We start from the raw sequence: 14,181 nt of genomic DNA on the forward strand, positions 1-14,181 counted from the left end.
CACCGGGATCAGCGTGACGGGGGCAGCGCCCAAACCCCCTGATCGCCCTGCAGCTCTGTGTGTGACAGGGTGCAGCGCACCAACCCCCTGATCGGCCCAGCTCTGTGTGTGACAGGGTGTGGCGCCCCAACCCTCTTATCCGCCCTGCTCTGTGTGTGACAGGGGGCGGCGCACCAACCCCCTGATCGGCCCTGCTCTGTGGGTGATAGAGGGTGGCGCCCCAACCCCCCTCCACGGGCCCTGCTCTGTGTGTGACAGTGTAGAGCCATAACCTCCCCATTGGCCCTGCCCTGAGTGTGACAGGGTGCAGCGCCCCAACCCCCTGATCCGCCCTGCTCTGTGTGTGACAGGGGGCGGTGCCCCAACTCCCCTATCGGCTCTACTCTGTGAGTGACAGGGGGCAGCGCCCCAACCCCCTGATCGGCCCTGCTCTGTGAGTGACAGGGGGGAGCTCCCCAACCCCCTGATTGGCCCTGCTCTGTGAGTGACAGGGGGCAACGCCCCAACCCCCCTGATGGACCCTGCTCTGTTAGTGACAGGGGGCAGCGCCCCAACCCCCTGATCGGCCCTGCTCTGTGCATGACAGGGGATGGCGCCGCAACCTCCCCATCGACCCTGCCTTGAGTGTGACAGGGGGCGGTGCCCCAACCCCCCAATCGGCCCTACCCTGAGCGTGACTGAGGGTGGCATCGCAACCTCCCGATCCACCCTGCTCTGTGCATGACGGGGCGTCGCCCCAACTCCCCAATCAGCCCTGCTCTGAGCCTGACCAGGGGCTGCACTTAGGGATTGGGCCTGCCCTCTGCCACCCGGGAGCAGGCCTAAGCCAGCAGGTCGTTATCTCCTGAGGGGTCCCAGACTGCGAGAGGGCACAGGCCGGGCTGGGGACCCCCATCCCCCCCCCCCCCCCCCGAGTGCACAAATTTTTGTGCACCGGGCCTCTAGTTTATTTATAAAAAAAAAGTTCTGTCATTTCTACATATGTACATATGTGCTTTATGTTTTTTATTATTTATTTACCACAAGTAAAGGTCAGGAATTGTTATCTTTTAAATTTTTTTTACTGTTTCACTTCACTACTGCTGTGTATGTGCTCCATGTGAATGACATAGGTGCTTATGTAGGTGGGTTTCAACTTACGGTGAAAATTGGGTTACGTTGCGCCATAGGAACAGATCTCCAACGTAACCCAAGGACCTACTGTAGCTTGAAATCAGGAGAGGGAAAAAATAGACTAAGGAGTGCAAGAGAGAGGGAGGAGGGTCAAATAAAAAATATAATCGAGTTCATCTTCTTCCTTATAGCCCACATGGGTAGATTTGTTTGCACACAATACTGCTCAGCAGCAATTTTATGATTTAAAAAAACACACAAAAAAACTCCTATTTTATTATCTCCAGAATGAACAGTGAAAGTGATTTCTTTTCCTAGAAATAATAGAGACCTTGTCTGAATTTTCAGGTCAAGCTACTCTGAACTTTCAGATGTTAAACACGTTGCAGGAAATATTCATTATATTTTTACCTTGGGTAGAAGGAAACGATTGGACAAAGTTCTTGGTCTCCACCCCTTGTGGCTGCTGTTACACTCCTTGTGGCTGCTGCTCCACTATTTCGTCAGAGGTCTGCTTAGTATGCGTGGTTCAAATACAAACTAGAGCAGTGACTCAAAAACAAGTCTGGCTGACTGGGTCCTTTTATGTAAAGACTGAACTTGGCAATGTCAATTTCTTAGAAATCTGGGATAAGGGGGGTGTAGGGAGATAAGAAAATAATTGCTTCACCTCTTTCCAAAGTATACTTGTCATAAAGGTAAATGTCATTAATGCCCTGACAAATACCTCCTGCCAATTTGCTCTTTTCAAAGGGACCATAATAAGAAACGTCAGAGCTGGCTGGGTGGTTTCCCTGTGGCATCTATTTTCAAAGAAAAGCACAGAAAAACACAGAGTGACCCCATGTTCAATCTGGAGGCATCCCAACAGCCACCTTTGTTCCCTCAATGGAGATTATTTACCCGCCTGTTTCAGAATCAGTGTTTGTAAAATCCCAGCCCTAATGGGAATCTTCAAAAGTTGTTTCACTCATTTCCTAAACACCATGTATTGGGAGAGAGGAGAAGGAAAATGGTTGCACATATCTGTCCTTTTAATCGATCAGAAACTCTTATTTTTAAAGACTAGAAAGGCAGAAGATTGCTCAGTGATCCTCAGTCATGCATTCAGGGGTTAAGTCTGCACCATCCAGGGCCTCTTACTTCTCATGGCTTTAAGGGCTCACAGGAAATGATGAACTCAGAAGCACCTCTACTATCCCTAATTCATCTGAACATCTCAGATTTTACTTACCCCCCTGGGCCAACCTGTGTGAAAGAGATTTTCCTGGGAGGGAATTCCTCCTCGCTGTGTAGATTGTTTCTGAAGATGAGGCCTATGACCCAGACGTTATGCTTTCCTAAATCAGTCTCTGGCCTTTTATCCTTTTGTCCTGAAATCCTTCCATATGACTGTGAAATTAATAACATGAACAAAAATGAGATTGCCAAATCTTCTCAGGAGAATAAAATCATTCTTGATGCCTCCAAGAAGGTGGATTGGCTGAATTCAATGAATTAGAAACCCTGAGAAGAGGGGGGAAGGGGGGCTTCAGTCATGGGCAGGTGGATTACTTGGTTTTGCCTATTTTCCCTTCTTAAAAATGAAAGACAAAAGGAGAAGAGCCTGTCTCCCTATACGGTTTTTGGAGCACTCCTTGCGTCGGTCCTATGATATGTGGTGATGGGGAGTAGGCACGCTGAGTGTGTGGGAGGCAGGCTCCCTGGAGTCAAGGTCACCCTGCTGACCTTGCAGCGAGAGCACAGCAGCAGAGGGAGCAGTGATTGCCATAGGCCCTCTGCCAACCAGATTTAGCCTTTTCTCTTGGGGGGGCCCATTGTGCTTTGCAGCCTCTGATATGCGGGCCCTTCTTTTCAGTAAGGCAACCTGGGAGACTGCCATGATCAATGAAATTGGAGAAGTGGACTGTCAGCTGCCACACCTTCCTCCTCTTTTCTGAACGTCATTAAAATTCTATTTCATAATTTTAATTTTTAACATTATCCCAAGAGGCCCATGGAGGATGCCAAGAACGAGGCCTCCTTTCAAGTGCATTTATCCTAAGGGCCTGTGCCTTCCTGGTTGGACTGCCCCAAACCCTTTCAGGGGATTTCGTCCTGATGATGGAGCCTTCTGGGGCCAATGACTCGGGAATCTCTGATTAAGAGATTTAGATCCATATTAACCATCCCACTGCATGTAGAACATCAAGGTATCAAATTTTAAAAGAGATTCCTTATACTTGTATAGTGTTTTTATGTCCCAGGGTGGGGGACCCAGGAAAAGCTGGACTTGGTTACTACCCAGCTGAAGAGTAGGGTATTTGATCCAGCAAAGGTGGTGAAGACAAGGGTTTTGTGTCCTGTGTTAGGGTTTTTCAGGATTTCACATGTAGGGAGGGGGTTAGGAGGGCAGGAATGTGCTTACTGAGTTTTTGTTGTCATAGTCTCTGGTTCTGACTCCAGATCACGGGGGGACTAATCAGTGCCTGTGTCTTCCTACCCCTGGACTACACTTTCTAAACGCCAGTGTGCTGCTCTAACTGTTATTAAAGAGGCAAAATCATCTCTATTACCCTGAGTTTACAGTCCAAGACCTATTTGGAAAATGCCCCAGCAGTTCCTTCGGTGTCATTTGAGCTGGACAGTCCCATCTGTTTATCCCGCTGAGAAAAGTGACGTGACTGAGTGTGGGGTCTTGGGAGTTTGGCCCAAAGGGGTTGATGGCCTGTAGTAGCAGGGAGAAGTGCAATCTGGTGGCTGGGAAGGCAGCCTTGGGAAGCATGGAACAGTGTAAAAACCAAGTCTCGAGGAACAAGGATGGGATCCCCGGTGAAGGTTCACCAAGGGTGGTCAGAAGAGCCAGGACATTTGGGATACAAGCAGGAGTGACTCCCTGTGGCAAGCGATTTTTTCCCGTGGAGTCTGAAGCTGGGCCTGAGGGAACTAGGAGAGCGTCACAGGTATCTTTGATAAAAGCTGCCTTTGTGGGGTTTCCATTAAACACTCTGTAGTCAGTGCCTGAAAGCAGGCAGGCTTGCTATGCATCGGCCCATCTTTCAAGTAGGGAAAGTCATTTATTAAGGATTCTAGCAAATTAATCACATCTTGAGCAACTAAAGTTGTAACCAATAGACAAAACACTTCTATAGAACTCCATTTCTTTAAATACATGCAGCTTGTTGCTGCCCTCCATACACACATACTTTTTGTTAAAATGATAATATGGCAATAGTATTAAAACAAAAATTCAGAAAAGCAAACGTCCAATGGCTCTGCAACAAACCAAATGGCTATATTCATTTTCATAAGTTTTCTGGTCATTGCTGGATAAATAAAATTGTTAAAGGCATTTTGCATTCTGCCTTTTTCCCAGCGGTTTATGGTAAACACTTTCTGTGTTTCCATTCGCTCCTGTAATGGTCGTTAATGGTCACAGGATAGAACATCCTGAAGAAGCCTGTGATTTACTAGATAATATTTTTTCTTTCAGATATTTAGGTTCTTCCCAAGTTTGTTTTTGTCCCTATTATAATGCTCTTACCACAACTGTATGTACACTTTTATTGTTTTGCTTCTCTTGAATTATTCCCATAAATAGAATTATCACAGCAAAGATTATGGTCTTCACATGGCTCTTCCATGCATCCTGATATTGCTTTGCAAAAGGGTTTTGCTCAGTGCCAACTTATATTGGATCACAATGGTTAGGTTGCAACTCTCACAGTATTAGGGTCTTCCCCCATTTTTTCAAATTCAGGTGATGTAAAATGATATACCAAAATTGCTTTAATTGTCATTCCTTTCATTTTATCTCCTTGGAGGTAATAAAATCTCTTCCATATGTTTTAATTTTATTCCTGATATGAATTGCTTACTCATATCCTTTTTCTGTTTCTTTATGATGCTTGTTTTTCTTCTACATTTCAATGAGATGTTACCTCTTTTGTCAAAATGATACAAAGAATGTCTGTAAGTCTATTAAATGTTGATGTTTCCATTGTTTTGAAGTCTTGTCATCTTGGCATTATCCATCTTTTGTTTCCTTCCAGTTCCTCTGTATTTCAAAGCATGGATAAGTATTAGGTCTGTAAAGGGATGTGGACTATTTATTACATGCTAGTTGCTTTAGAATTTAATTTTTAAATGAGGTATTTAACTCTATTATCTATCCAGAATCTATCTTTCATATTTCTTGTGGATCTTACTGAATGCTTTTCTGATTTGCTATCCACATATCTGTGCTTAATAACCTTGCCATTCTCCCCATTATACTAAAAATCTGCTTTATTGTATGCTACATTTTAGGTTGGTTTATGAACTGCCTATACTGTGCTATGTTCTTCTTTTTGAACCATTACCAAAATGAATTAGTTTTGCTAATTAGTTTTACTGTTTATATTTCCAGTTAATTTTATAGCGGGTTGTTTCCAAAATACCCTCTTGGAATTTTTATTAAAACCACATTAAATCTATAAGTTAAATTTAGGAGAACAAGCATTTACAAACATTCCTAGTATTCTCATTCTGCAACAGTGAGAATGTCACCAAATCTAATTTCATTTTATAGCATAAGGGTTTGTAGTTTTATTTTAAAGATTTAGCTCGGTTCACTTTAAAGGTCTAGCTCATCATCTAAGTAAATTCCTTAAAAAAAAAAAGTAATATCTTGTAGCAATCATGAATGGAATCTTTCATTATATTTTCTAACTGAAAATACTGCGTTACTTGTTTTTCCCCCCTCCTATTCAATGTTATTTGGGTTTTTGTTTGTTTGTTTGGGTTTTGTTTTTTCGTTTTGTTTTTTTTGTTATTGTTGTTGTTGTGTTGTTTATTTTTTTACTTAAATGGCATCATTCTCATTTACTTGTCACTTGTGTCAAAGTAAACCTCCTGGGAAAATATAAAGGGCATCTAGCATGGGTAGGGAATGTTATTCTGTGACTTTCTAGAAAGGCTTCTTTCTATCCTTGATAACCTAACAGAGTGGAACTGAAGTGGGGTCAGGAAGGAAAGAAAAACGAAAGCGCATGTGCACATCCAGAAAATGATGTCATGCCCCCCAAACCCCCTGAGAAGGTGGCCCTGGCAGCCTTCCTGGGTTATGACACATTCAGCAAGGAGCCTTCTAGAACCTGGGGCCTCCAAAGTGGGATTTTGGGTTTCTGACTACAAAAGAAGGCAGTTTCAAGATCTAACAGTCTTGAAACATGCATGAGTGTATGCCTGGAGAGAAGCAGAGTTCTCCCTCCTCTTTGTTGCTATAATAGGTTCATCTTACCAGGAGGCAGTGTCCTCTGGGAATCACCAAAAGAAATGTCATTGACGGAATTAATTTTGAAATTACTAGTGAGATGATTGAATTAATGATCTAGTGGAATGTTTTTCCTCTGGACATGGCATCAGGGCACGTCACCAGCTTTGCCCTGCCCCACCCCGTCCCATGAGGTGGTACTACTACATGTTCTCCTTCTGCCAGTGGCTACAGCCAAGGTTGCTGCTGGCAGAGACAGGACGGCCATCCCAATTAAGTCTCCTGGTCTTGAGTCTGGATCCTCCTTGTGAATAGATCCATGCAGTCTTTGTTCCTTGAATCTTATTCCAGAAATTAGCACTAAATGGTGAAAAGAGTACAATTTGTAGTTAGACCCAAATTCAAATCCAAGCTCACAAGATGACCATGGGAAAGTTTCTCTTTTCCCATTTGTAAAAGGGATACAAAAAGACCAATTATTATTTATTCCTTTAGGAAAAATGAATATGAAATGTGAAAAGGAGTGCCTCCTGTTGCCAGGCACTGATAAAAGTGATGTTGATGTGGTTCATGTAGGGAGGGTAGATACACATCCATAATAACATATGAACTCATATCGGCTAATAATAAATGCCATGAGAAGGAGTGATGAGAGAAGACTTCTCTAATGAGATATCTGAGCACAGGACTGAAAGAAGGCTGGGAATGAGCCATGAGAATATTGAGGAAGAGCATTCCAGGCCATGGGGAACACATGTGCAGGGCCTGCAGTGGAGCGTGCCTGGTAGGTGAGGAAGTCAGAGATGTGGAGGGAATCAGATCCAGTAGGGTTGCAGGAATAGCCAGGAGGCCAGACCCAGCCTATGGTCTGTTGATGTATAGAACCTCTAGGTAAAGGTGGCTTTTACATTTTGAATAAATTGTTTAAAATAAAAAAGACTATAAGAGAAACCATATGTATTCTGCCAAGCCTAAAATATTTACTATCCGGTTTCCTCTTCTTCTTTTTTTTTTTTTTTTTTTTTTTTTTACTTTTTTTATGTTCTATTGTGGGTATTATTTTTTTTAATTAAATGTATTGGGTGACATTGGTTAATAAGATTGTATGGGTTTAAAGTGTACAATTATATGACACATTATCTGTACATTGAGTTGTGTGTTCACCACCCAAACTCAAATCATCTTCGGTCACCATATATTTAACCCCCTTTACCCTTTACTAGTCTCTCTCACACACGTCCCCTCTCTCTGGTAACCACCATACTGTTGTCTGTGTCTATGAGTTTTTGTTTTTTCTTATTTGTTCATTTGTTGCTTTCACTTTTATATCCCACATATGAGTGAAATCATACGTTCTTAACTTTGTCTGAATTAGCATGATATTCTCAAGATCCATTCATGCTGTCACAAATGGCATTATTTCATCTTTTCTTAGGGCTGAGTAGTATTCCATTTGTATATGTACCACATCTTTATACAATCCTCTATCACAGGACACTGGTTGTTTCCCTGTCTTGACCACCCTGAATAATGCTGCAGTGAACAAGGGGTGCATATATCTTTGCAAAGAAATTTTTCAAAATTTTTGGGTAGATACCCAGAAGAGGGATTGCTCCATCATATTGTAACTCTATTCTTAATTTTTGAGGAATCTCCATAGTCTTTACCATAGAGGCTGTACCAGTTATGTTCCCACCTTTTTCTTCACAACCTCTGCAACACTTGTTATTACTCGTCTTGTTGATAATAGCCATTCTAACAGGTGTGAGGTGGTATCTTATTCTAGTTTTGATTTACATTTCCCTAGAAGCTAGTGAGGTCGTACATCTTTTCATGTATCTGTTGGCCATTTCTATATCTTCTTGGGAGCCAAAAACATACAATGGAGAAAAGGAAGCCTCTTCAATAAATGGTGCTGGGAAAATTAGAAAGCCACATGCAAAAGAATGAAACTAGACTATTGTTTCTAATTTTTGTCCCCATGTACAGAAAATTAACTCAAAATAGATCATAGACCTGATACTATCTGGTCTTTTACAGAGAATATTTGCCAACTCCTGATCCAATGCCCTGGAGGCTATGGTGAAAGGAAGTCGGAGGTTGGAGGTTGAGCAAGAAAGTAACATAATGTGATCAATGGTCTTTAAAGGACGCTCTGACTGCCTGCCCTATTAACACAGAATAGAAAAGGGAGATTACAGCAGGAAGCAGCGTCAGGAGCTGTGATGATCATCTAGGGGAGAGAGGCAGCACTGGACTAGACTGGAAGCAGTGGGGTGCCGAGTAGTTGGATACAAAATATCTGTTGAGGTGGGTCGACCAAGATGGCGGCGTAGGTAAACACCGGAGACCGCTGCCGCAAACAACCATTTCAAAAATACAACTAAAAGACTGAACGGACATCACCCAGAACCACAGGAAGGCTGGCTGAAGAGAGACTCTACAACTAGAAGGAAAGAGAACAGCAAATCGAGGCTCAGAGGCGGCGCAGTGTGGAAAATACAAAGGTACCGAGGTGCGCGCGAAAGCGGGCTGGTGGCTGAGGGCGCGGTTGTCGTTCTCTGTCGGGACTGAGTCTCAGACTCTGGGCTCCAGATCCGGGCGAGTCTCTAGGGACCCAGACTCAAACGGGAGAAGCGGGATTACCCGGCATCAGTTGGATCCTGAGGGCAGCTTTCTCTCCGAGGTTTGCAGCGGCTGCCGGGGTTCTGAGAAGCAGAGCCTCTGGGAACGGGACTGAGCGTGGCCATAACTGCTCCCTCCGCCCGCCCTGTTGATCCCGCCCCGCCCAAAGCCTGCGCACAGCCATTTGCTGATCGCCTCAGGCAAAGGCTGGATTAGCGCCTCCCCAGAAGACAGAGTTTTCCGCACAGCTGATTACTATAGCCAGCCGGCCTGAGGGTCAAATCCCCCTAGTGTTAACTACAACAATTAAGGCTTGGCTAGAACAAGACTGCGCACAGAGACCACAAGGGGGTGCACCAAGAAAGCATAAAAGATGCGGAGACAAAAAAACATGACAGAAATGGAGGATATGGAGCTAAGAATCGCAATTTTGAGGGCTTGCCATAAATTTGTGCAGAACCTCACGAAAACTAATGAGACCCTCGATGCTACGATAAAGAAATTAGAAAGTAAGCATACACGGACTGAAATAAAGAATATTATACCCAATAGCAGACCAGAGGAGTACAATAATCAAACCAAAGATTCGACAAAAAACACCCAATTGGAAAAGCAAAATGAAAAAAGAATCCGAAAGTGTGAAGATAGTGTAAGGAGCCTCTGGGACAGCTTTAAGCGGTCTAATATCAGAGTCATTGGAGTGCCAGAAGATGAGAGACAGCAAGATATTGAAAACCTATTTCAAGAAATAATGGCAGAAAACTTCCCCCACCTGGTGAAAGAAATGGACTTACAGGTCCAAGAAGCGCAGAGAACCCCAAACAAAAGGAATCCAAAGAGGACCACACCAAGACACATCATCATTAAAATGCCAAGAGCAAAAGACAAAGAGAAAATCTTAAAAGCAGCAAGAGAAAGAGGCTCAATTACCTACAAGGGAATACCCATACGACTGTCAGCTGATTTCTCAACAGAAACTTTGCAGGCCAGAAGGGAATGGCAAGAAATTTTCAAAGTGCTGAATACCAAGAACCTACAACCAAGATTACTTTATCCAGCAAAGCTATCATTCAGAATTGAAGGTCAGATAAAGAGCTTCACAGATAAGGAAAAGCTAAAGGAGTTCATCACCGCCAAACCAGTATTATATGAAATGCTGAAAGGTATCCTTTAAGAAGAGGAAGAAGAAGAAAAAGGTAAAGATACAAATTATGAACAACAAACATGCATCTATCAACAAATGAATCTAAGAATCAAGTGAATAAATAACCTGATGTACAGAATGAACTGGTGATTATAATAGAATCAGGGACATAGAAAGGGAATGGACTGACTATTCTTGGGGGAAAAAGGGGTGTGGGAGATGCGGGAAGTGACTGGACAAAAATCATGCACCTATGGATGAACACAGTGGGTGGGGAGTGAGGGTGGAGGGTGGGGTGGGAGCTGGAAGGAGGGGAGTTATGGGGGGAAAAAAGAGGAACAAATGTAATAATCTGAACAATAAAGATTTAATTAAAAAAAAAAAAAAAAAAAAAAAAAAAAAAAAACAAAATATCTGTTGAAGGTGGCACCATAGGGGCTTTGGAATGACTATGGAGTATGACGAGAGCAAGAGAGGAGTAAAGGATGACCCCAAGATTTTTTATCTCCATTCTTTCCTTATGCTCTCATGGAAACTGAATGAATGAATTATCTTTTCTGCCCCTAGGGTTTAATGCCCCAGTTTCCCACCATTTTGCAGTCAGGGTTATCTCCCTAAGGAACAGTTTGATAGTGACACTGACCAGCATCCCCTCGGCTATTGAACAGTCGTCATAGCCCACCCAGCATCTGTGTCCCGACTCATTTCTAGCTGTTTTCTTCCATTGACCTCAACACTGATCAGTGAAACAAGTGTCTGCTTGTCCCCATGTGCACTTCATACTTTGCACCTCCAGGTCTTCACCCATGTGGGTTCCTCTTTCTTACCATTGTTACATGTCAACAGTCCTATCAGGATGTTATGGTCTACCTTTTTCATAAAGCTATTCCTTAACACACTCTTTATCCTCCTGGTCTGTCCCAATGCTCTGTGTCTTTAACCCTTTTAACAGACATGTTGTTTCTATTCATAATAATTTTTTATGCACAGTCTTATCTCCCCTACCAGACTATACAGAAGGAGACAATGGAACATATGGCTAAGTTCCTGGTCTTTGTTAAATCCTAGTCCTGCGCTTGGAACCTGTACAACTTTAAGTAAATTACTTCATCTCTATAAGCCTCAGTTTGTGTTGCTGTAAAATGGAGATAATTACCATAGTTACCTCACAGCACTAATTAAGAAGATAAAATGAGTCGATTCATGTACAACACTTGGTGTAATTCTGTGCCTGCTGTATAATTAGGGCTCATTTAATTCCAGCAATGATGCGAATTCCCCTTCATTGTGGAGCTGAGGAAGTATTTTGCATCCTATTTTCCAGGTGCTTTGTACACCCATTTTGTACACAGTAGGCTAATGAATATGTTATGAAAAGCCGGGAGAAATGAGCTCAAGTTCTGGAGTTAACTTTGAGTGCAGTTCCCACCATGCCCATCTATACGACGTGCGCCAAGATGCCCTCTTTGAGCTTCAGATTCCTCACATGTGAAGTGGGAAACCATTTCTAACCTGGAGGGTTATAAGAATGAGCTGTGATGGTACATAAGGCACCTGAGGAGTAGTGTGTTCCCAACAGTAGCTCTCACAGGAGGAGGAGGAGGAGGAGGAGGAGGAGGAGGAGGAGGGGAAGGAGGAGAAGGAGTTAGGTCAAAGCTCTTGCAGAGGAAACCCCTCCACTTCTAGCATGAAGCTTGGTCTTTCCTTAAAGCAGCGGTTCTCAGTGTAGTCGCCAGACCAGCAGCATAAGTGTCCTGTCCCCTGCAGTGGGTTAGAAATGCAGGTTCTCAGACCCCACCCCAGGCCTGATGGAACGAATCTGTGGAATGGAGTCAGCAGCCTCTGCTTTAACCAGCGATGTGCACCTGTGGCTGAGAAATGTGGCCCTAATAGAGGGAGGAGCTGGGCTGGGAGAACGCTCCAGGACTGTAATGTCCCCTTCAATCCCAGTGGGGGAGTGACGTCTCTCTAGTGTCTTTTCTCTTGTCACCATAATAAAGGACATGAGGGCCAGAGAAGGGAGGAGCACAGGCTCTTTAGTGCCACTTTTTGGGGTCAGCAACGTTTGGCTCTTTACTTATGATTACGCACAGACTTGGTAGAAATGAAAGATGGACTGGAAGAAGGTGTGACCCATGGTCAACACCAGGAAATGTGATTTAGTCTGTAGTTCATTTGAGACATGGGACTCCTTTGGGAGCATACACCTACAACATAAGCCATCATGACCTCTCAGTTAACTTGTGATAATACAAATGTACAGTGAAAATATCGGTTGGACTGACAAGATGTAAAAATTTAATATGACTAATTTTAACAGAAGCTATTAATACATTTGTAAATACAGCAGCTAAGGTTATTTCAAATGATTTCAAGCAATTTGGAAATATTGTGAAGAAGAACATTTAATTCCTCCACAGTATATTATATATATTGAGAGAGAGAGAGAGAGAGAGAGACAGACATATAGTTATCCACTTTTTTTAAACAAGATACTATGTTTGTTTTTTCTTTTCTTTAGGCTTATTGTATGACATGAAAAATCATCTCTTTGATGGAGTGATTCTGTTCATCCAAGTTGAGTTGAATTAAATCACTCCAGGCTTTATTATCCAACCTCTGCCTTCTCTCCATGCCCCCGGCTTTCCCCCGTTGCTTGTGGCTCTGATAGAGGGTAGATGCAGGAGAAGTACAGAATCTCAGACCAGGTCCCTGGGCTGTGAATCTGTAGCTCCGAATAAAAATGTGGTGCATAAAAGATGTCCTTGAAAATGTTATAATTTCTCTATATGATTAATTTTAATCATAAGCTTTGGATTCTCTTTGTATGTGTGTATATTTGGGGATGGGGGGGTGGTTGCAAATATTTTTTCCTAAAAAGTGTATGTGATCAAAATAATTGGATCATATCTGAGGGTAGGTTAACATGACAGAAAGATTTAGGTAAAAGATTGAAAATGTTGATGCCAAAATATTCTAGAATTTTCTGTAGATTTCAGTTTTTCATGTTTCCTGGAAATGATAGTTTTGTCTCATATCATGTACTCAGTTGAAATGGTTATATGTGGATCGCACTAAGGGAAAAGGTAAGAAGCAACACAGTGGCTTTCTGGAGGGCTGCCTCTTTTCTCGTGCCTCCCTCCCCGACTGGGTGGGCTGCCACTGAGTGAACAGCCGAAGTGAAGTTGCCTGGTGAGGCAGCCTCGATGGTCCCTCAACTGAAGGATCTATTTCTGCACAATTTGCCCTTTTAAAGCCTCGATGTCCAAGCTATCTCTTGTTGGTGAGATTTGGGTAAATAGGATCGTTTAAGTGAGTGGGCAAAAGGCACAAGAGCCATGAAGGGGAATGACCACCAGGCACAGAATATGCCCACCCACCTGCCCCAAGCTGCCTTTCTATGGCTAGCCTGTAGTTACATCACATTTGTTTCTCTCTCTCACTCTGAATGCTTCTGAGAAGTTTCAAAGGAAGGTAAGGAGTGCCTATCTCATTGCCATGCTACTCCGGTAGAACAGCCCTGAGTCTCTGCTGATGCCAGGCAGGGGCCCTTTTGCAAGAGAGGTTTGGCCTGACACACCCTCTCCCAAGGATGTTGCATGACCGTAGTCATGAGTCTTCTCCCCCCACCCCATCCCCGCCCGTAGGCTGGCCACTCTCTTCTAGAATGAATTTCTTGGGAGCTTTGCAATGTCTTTTCCCTGTAGTTTGTCTTACAGGATTCTTGTGCTGCTGTGCTTTGCGAGAGGCCACAATGGCTCGTGCTGACACTGTCCCTCTCCTTCCCCACCAGGCAGCACAAGGGGGCAGCCACAGGACCCTGCTCTATGGCCACGCGATTCTCCTGCGGCACTCTTTTAGCGGAATGGTAAGCACAGCTGGGTGTTCGCTTTCATCATTCAAGGAGGAGGGGAAAGATACAGAGGGGGGAAAGTACAGGAAACCAGCAAGTGTCTAGATCAAATTAACAACAGAGGTAACATTGTTGTCTTTGCATTTCCTTCGTATAACTTTCCTCAGTTTGCAATTCTATATTTCATTTGCATAATGTCTGTCCCTCTTCTTC

General features: G+C 43.5%; 1 protein-coding gene across 1 annotated transcript in view; it reads left to right on the forward strand.

Annotated features, from left to right (window-relative positions):
• The window catches only part of RYR3 (ryanodine receptor 3), a 398,822-nt gene that overhangs the window by 50,659 nt on the left and 333,982 nt on the right, over positions 1–14,181 (forward strand). The window contains exon 4 of the mRNA XM_070407843.1: positions 13,909–13,983. Within this exon, the coding sequence (XP_070263944.1) occupies positions 13,909–13,983 (75 nt within the window). The remainder of the gene's footprint in view (positions 1–13,908; positions 13,984–14,181) is intronic.

This window comes from Myotis yumanensis, unplaced genomic scaffold (genome assembly GCF_028538775.1).
Source record: "Myotis yumanensis isolate MYYU_CA2020_CCGP unplaced genomic scaffold, mMyoYum1.0.hap1 SCAF_1, whole genome shotgun sequence".
NCBI lineage: Eukaryota > Metazoa > Chordata > Mammalia > Chiroptera > Vespertilionidae > Myotis > Myotis yumanensis.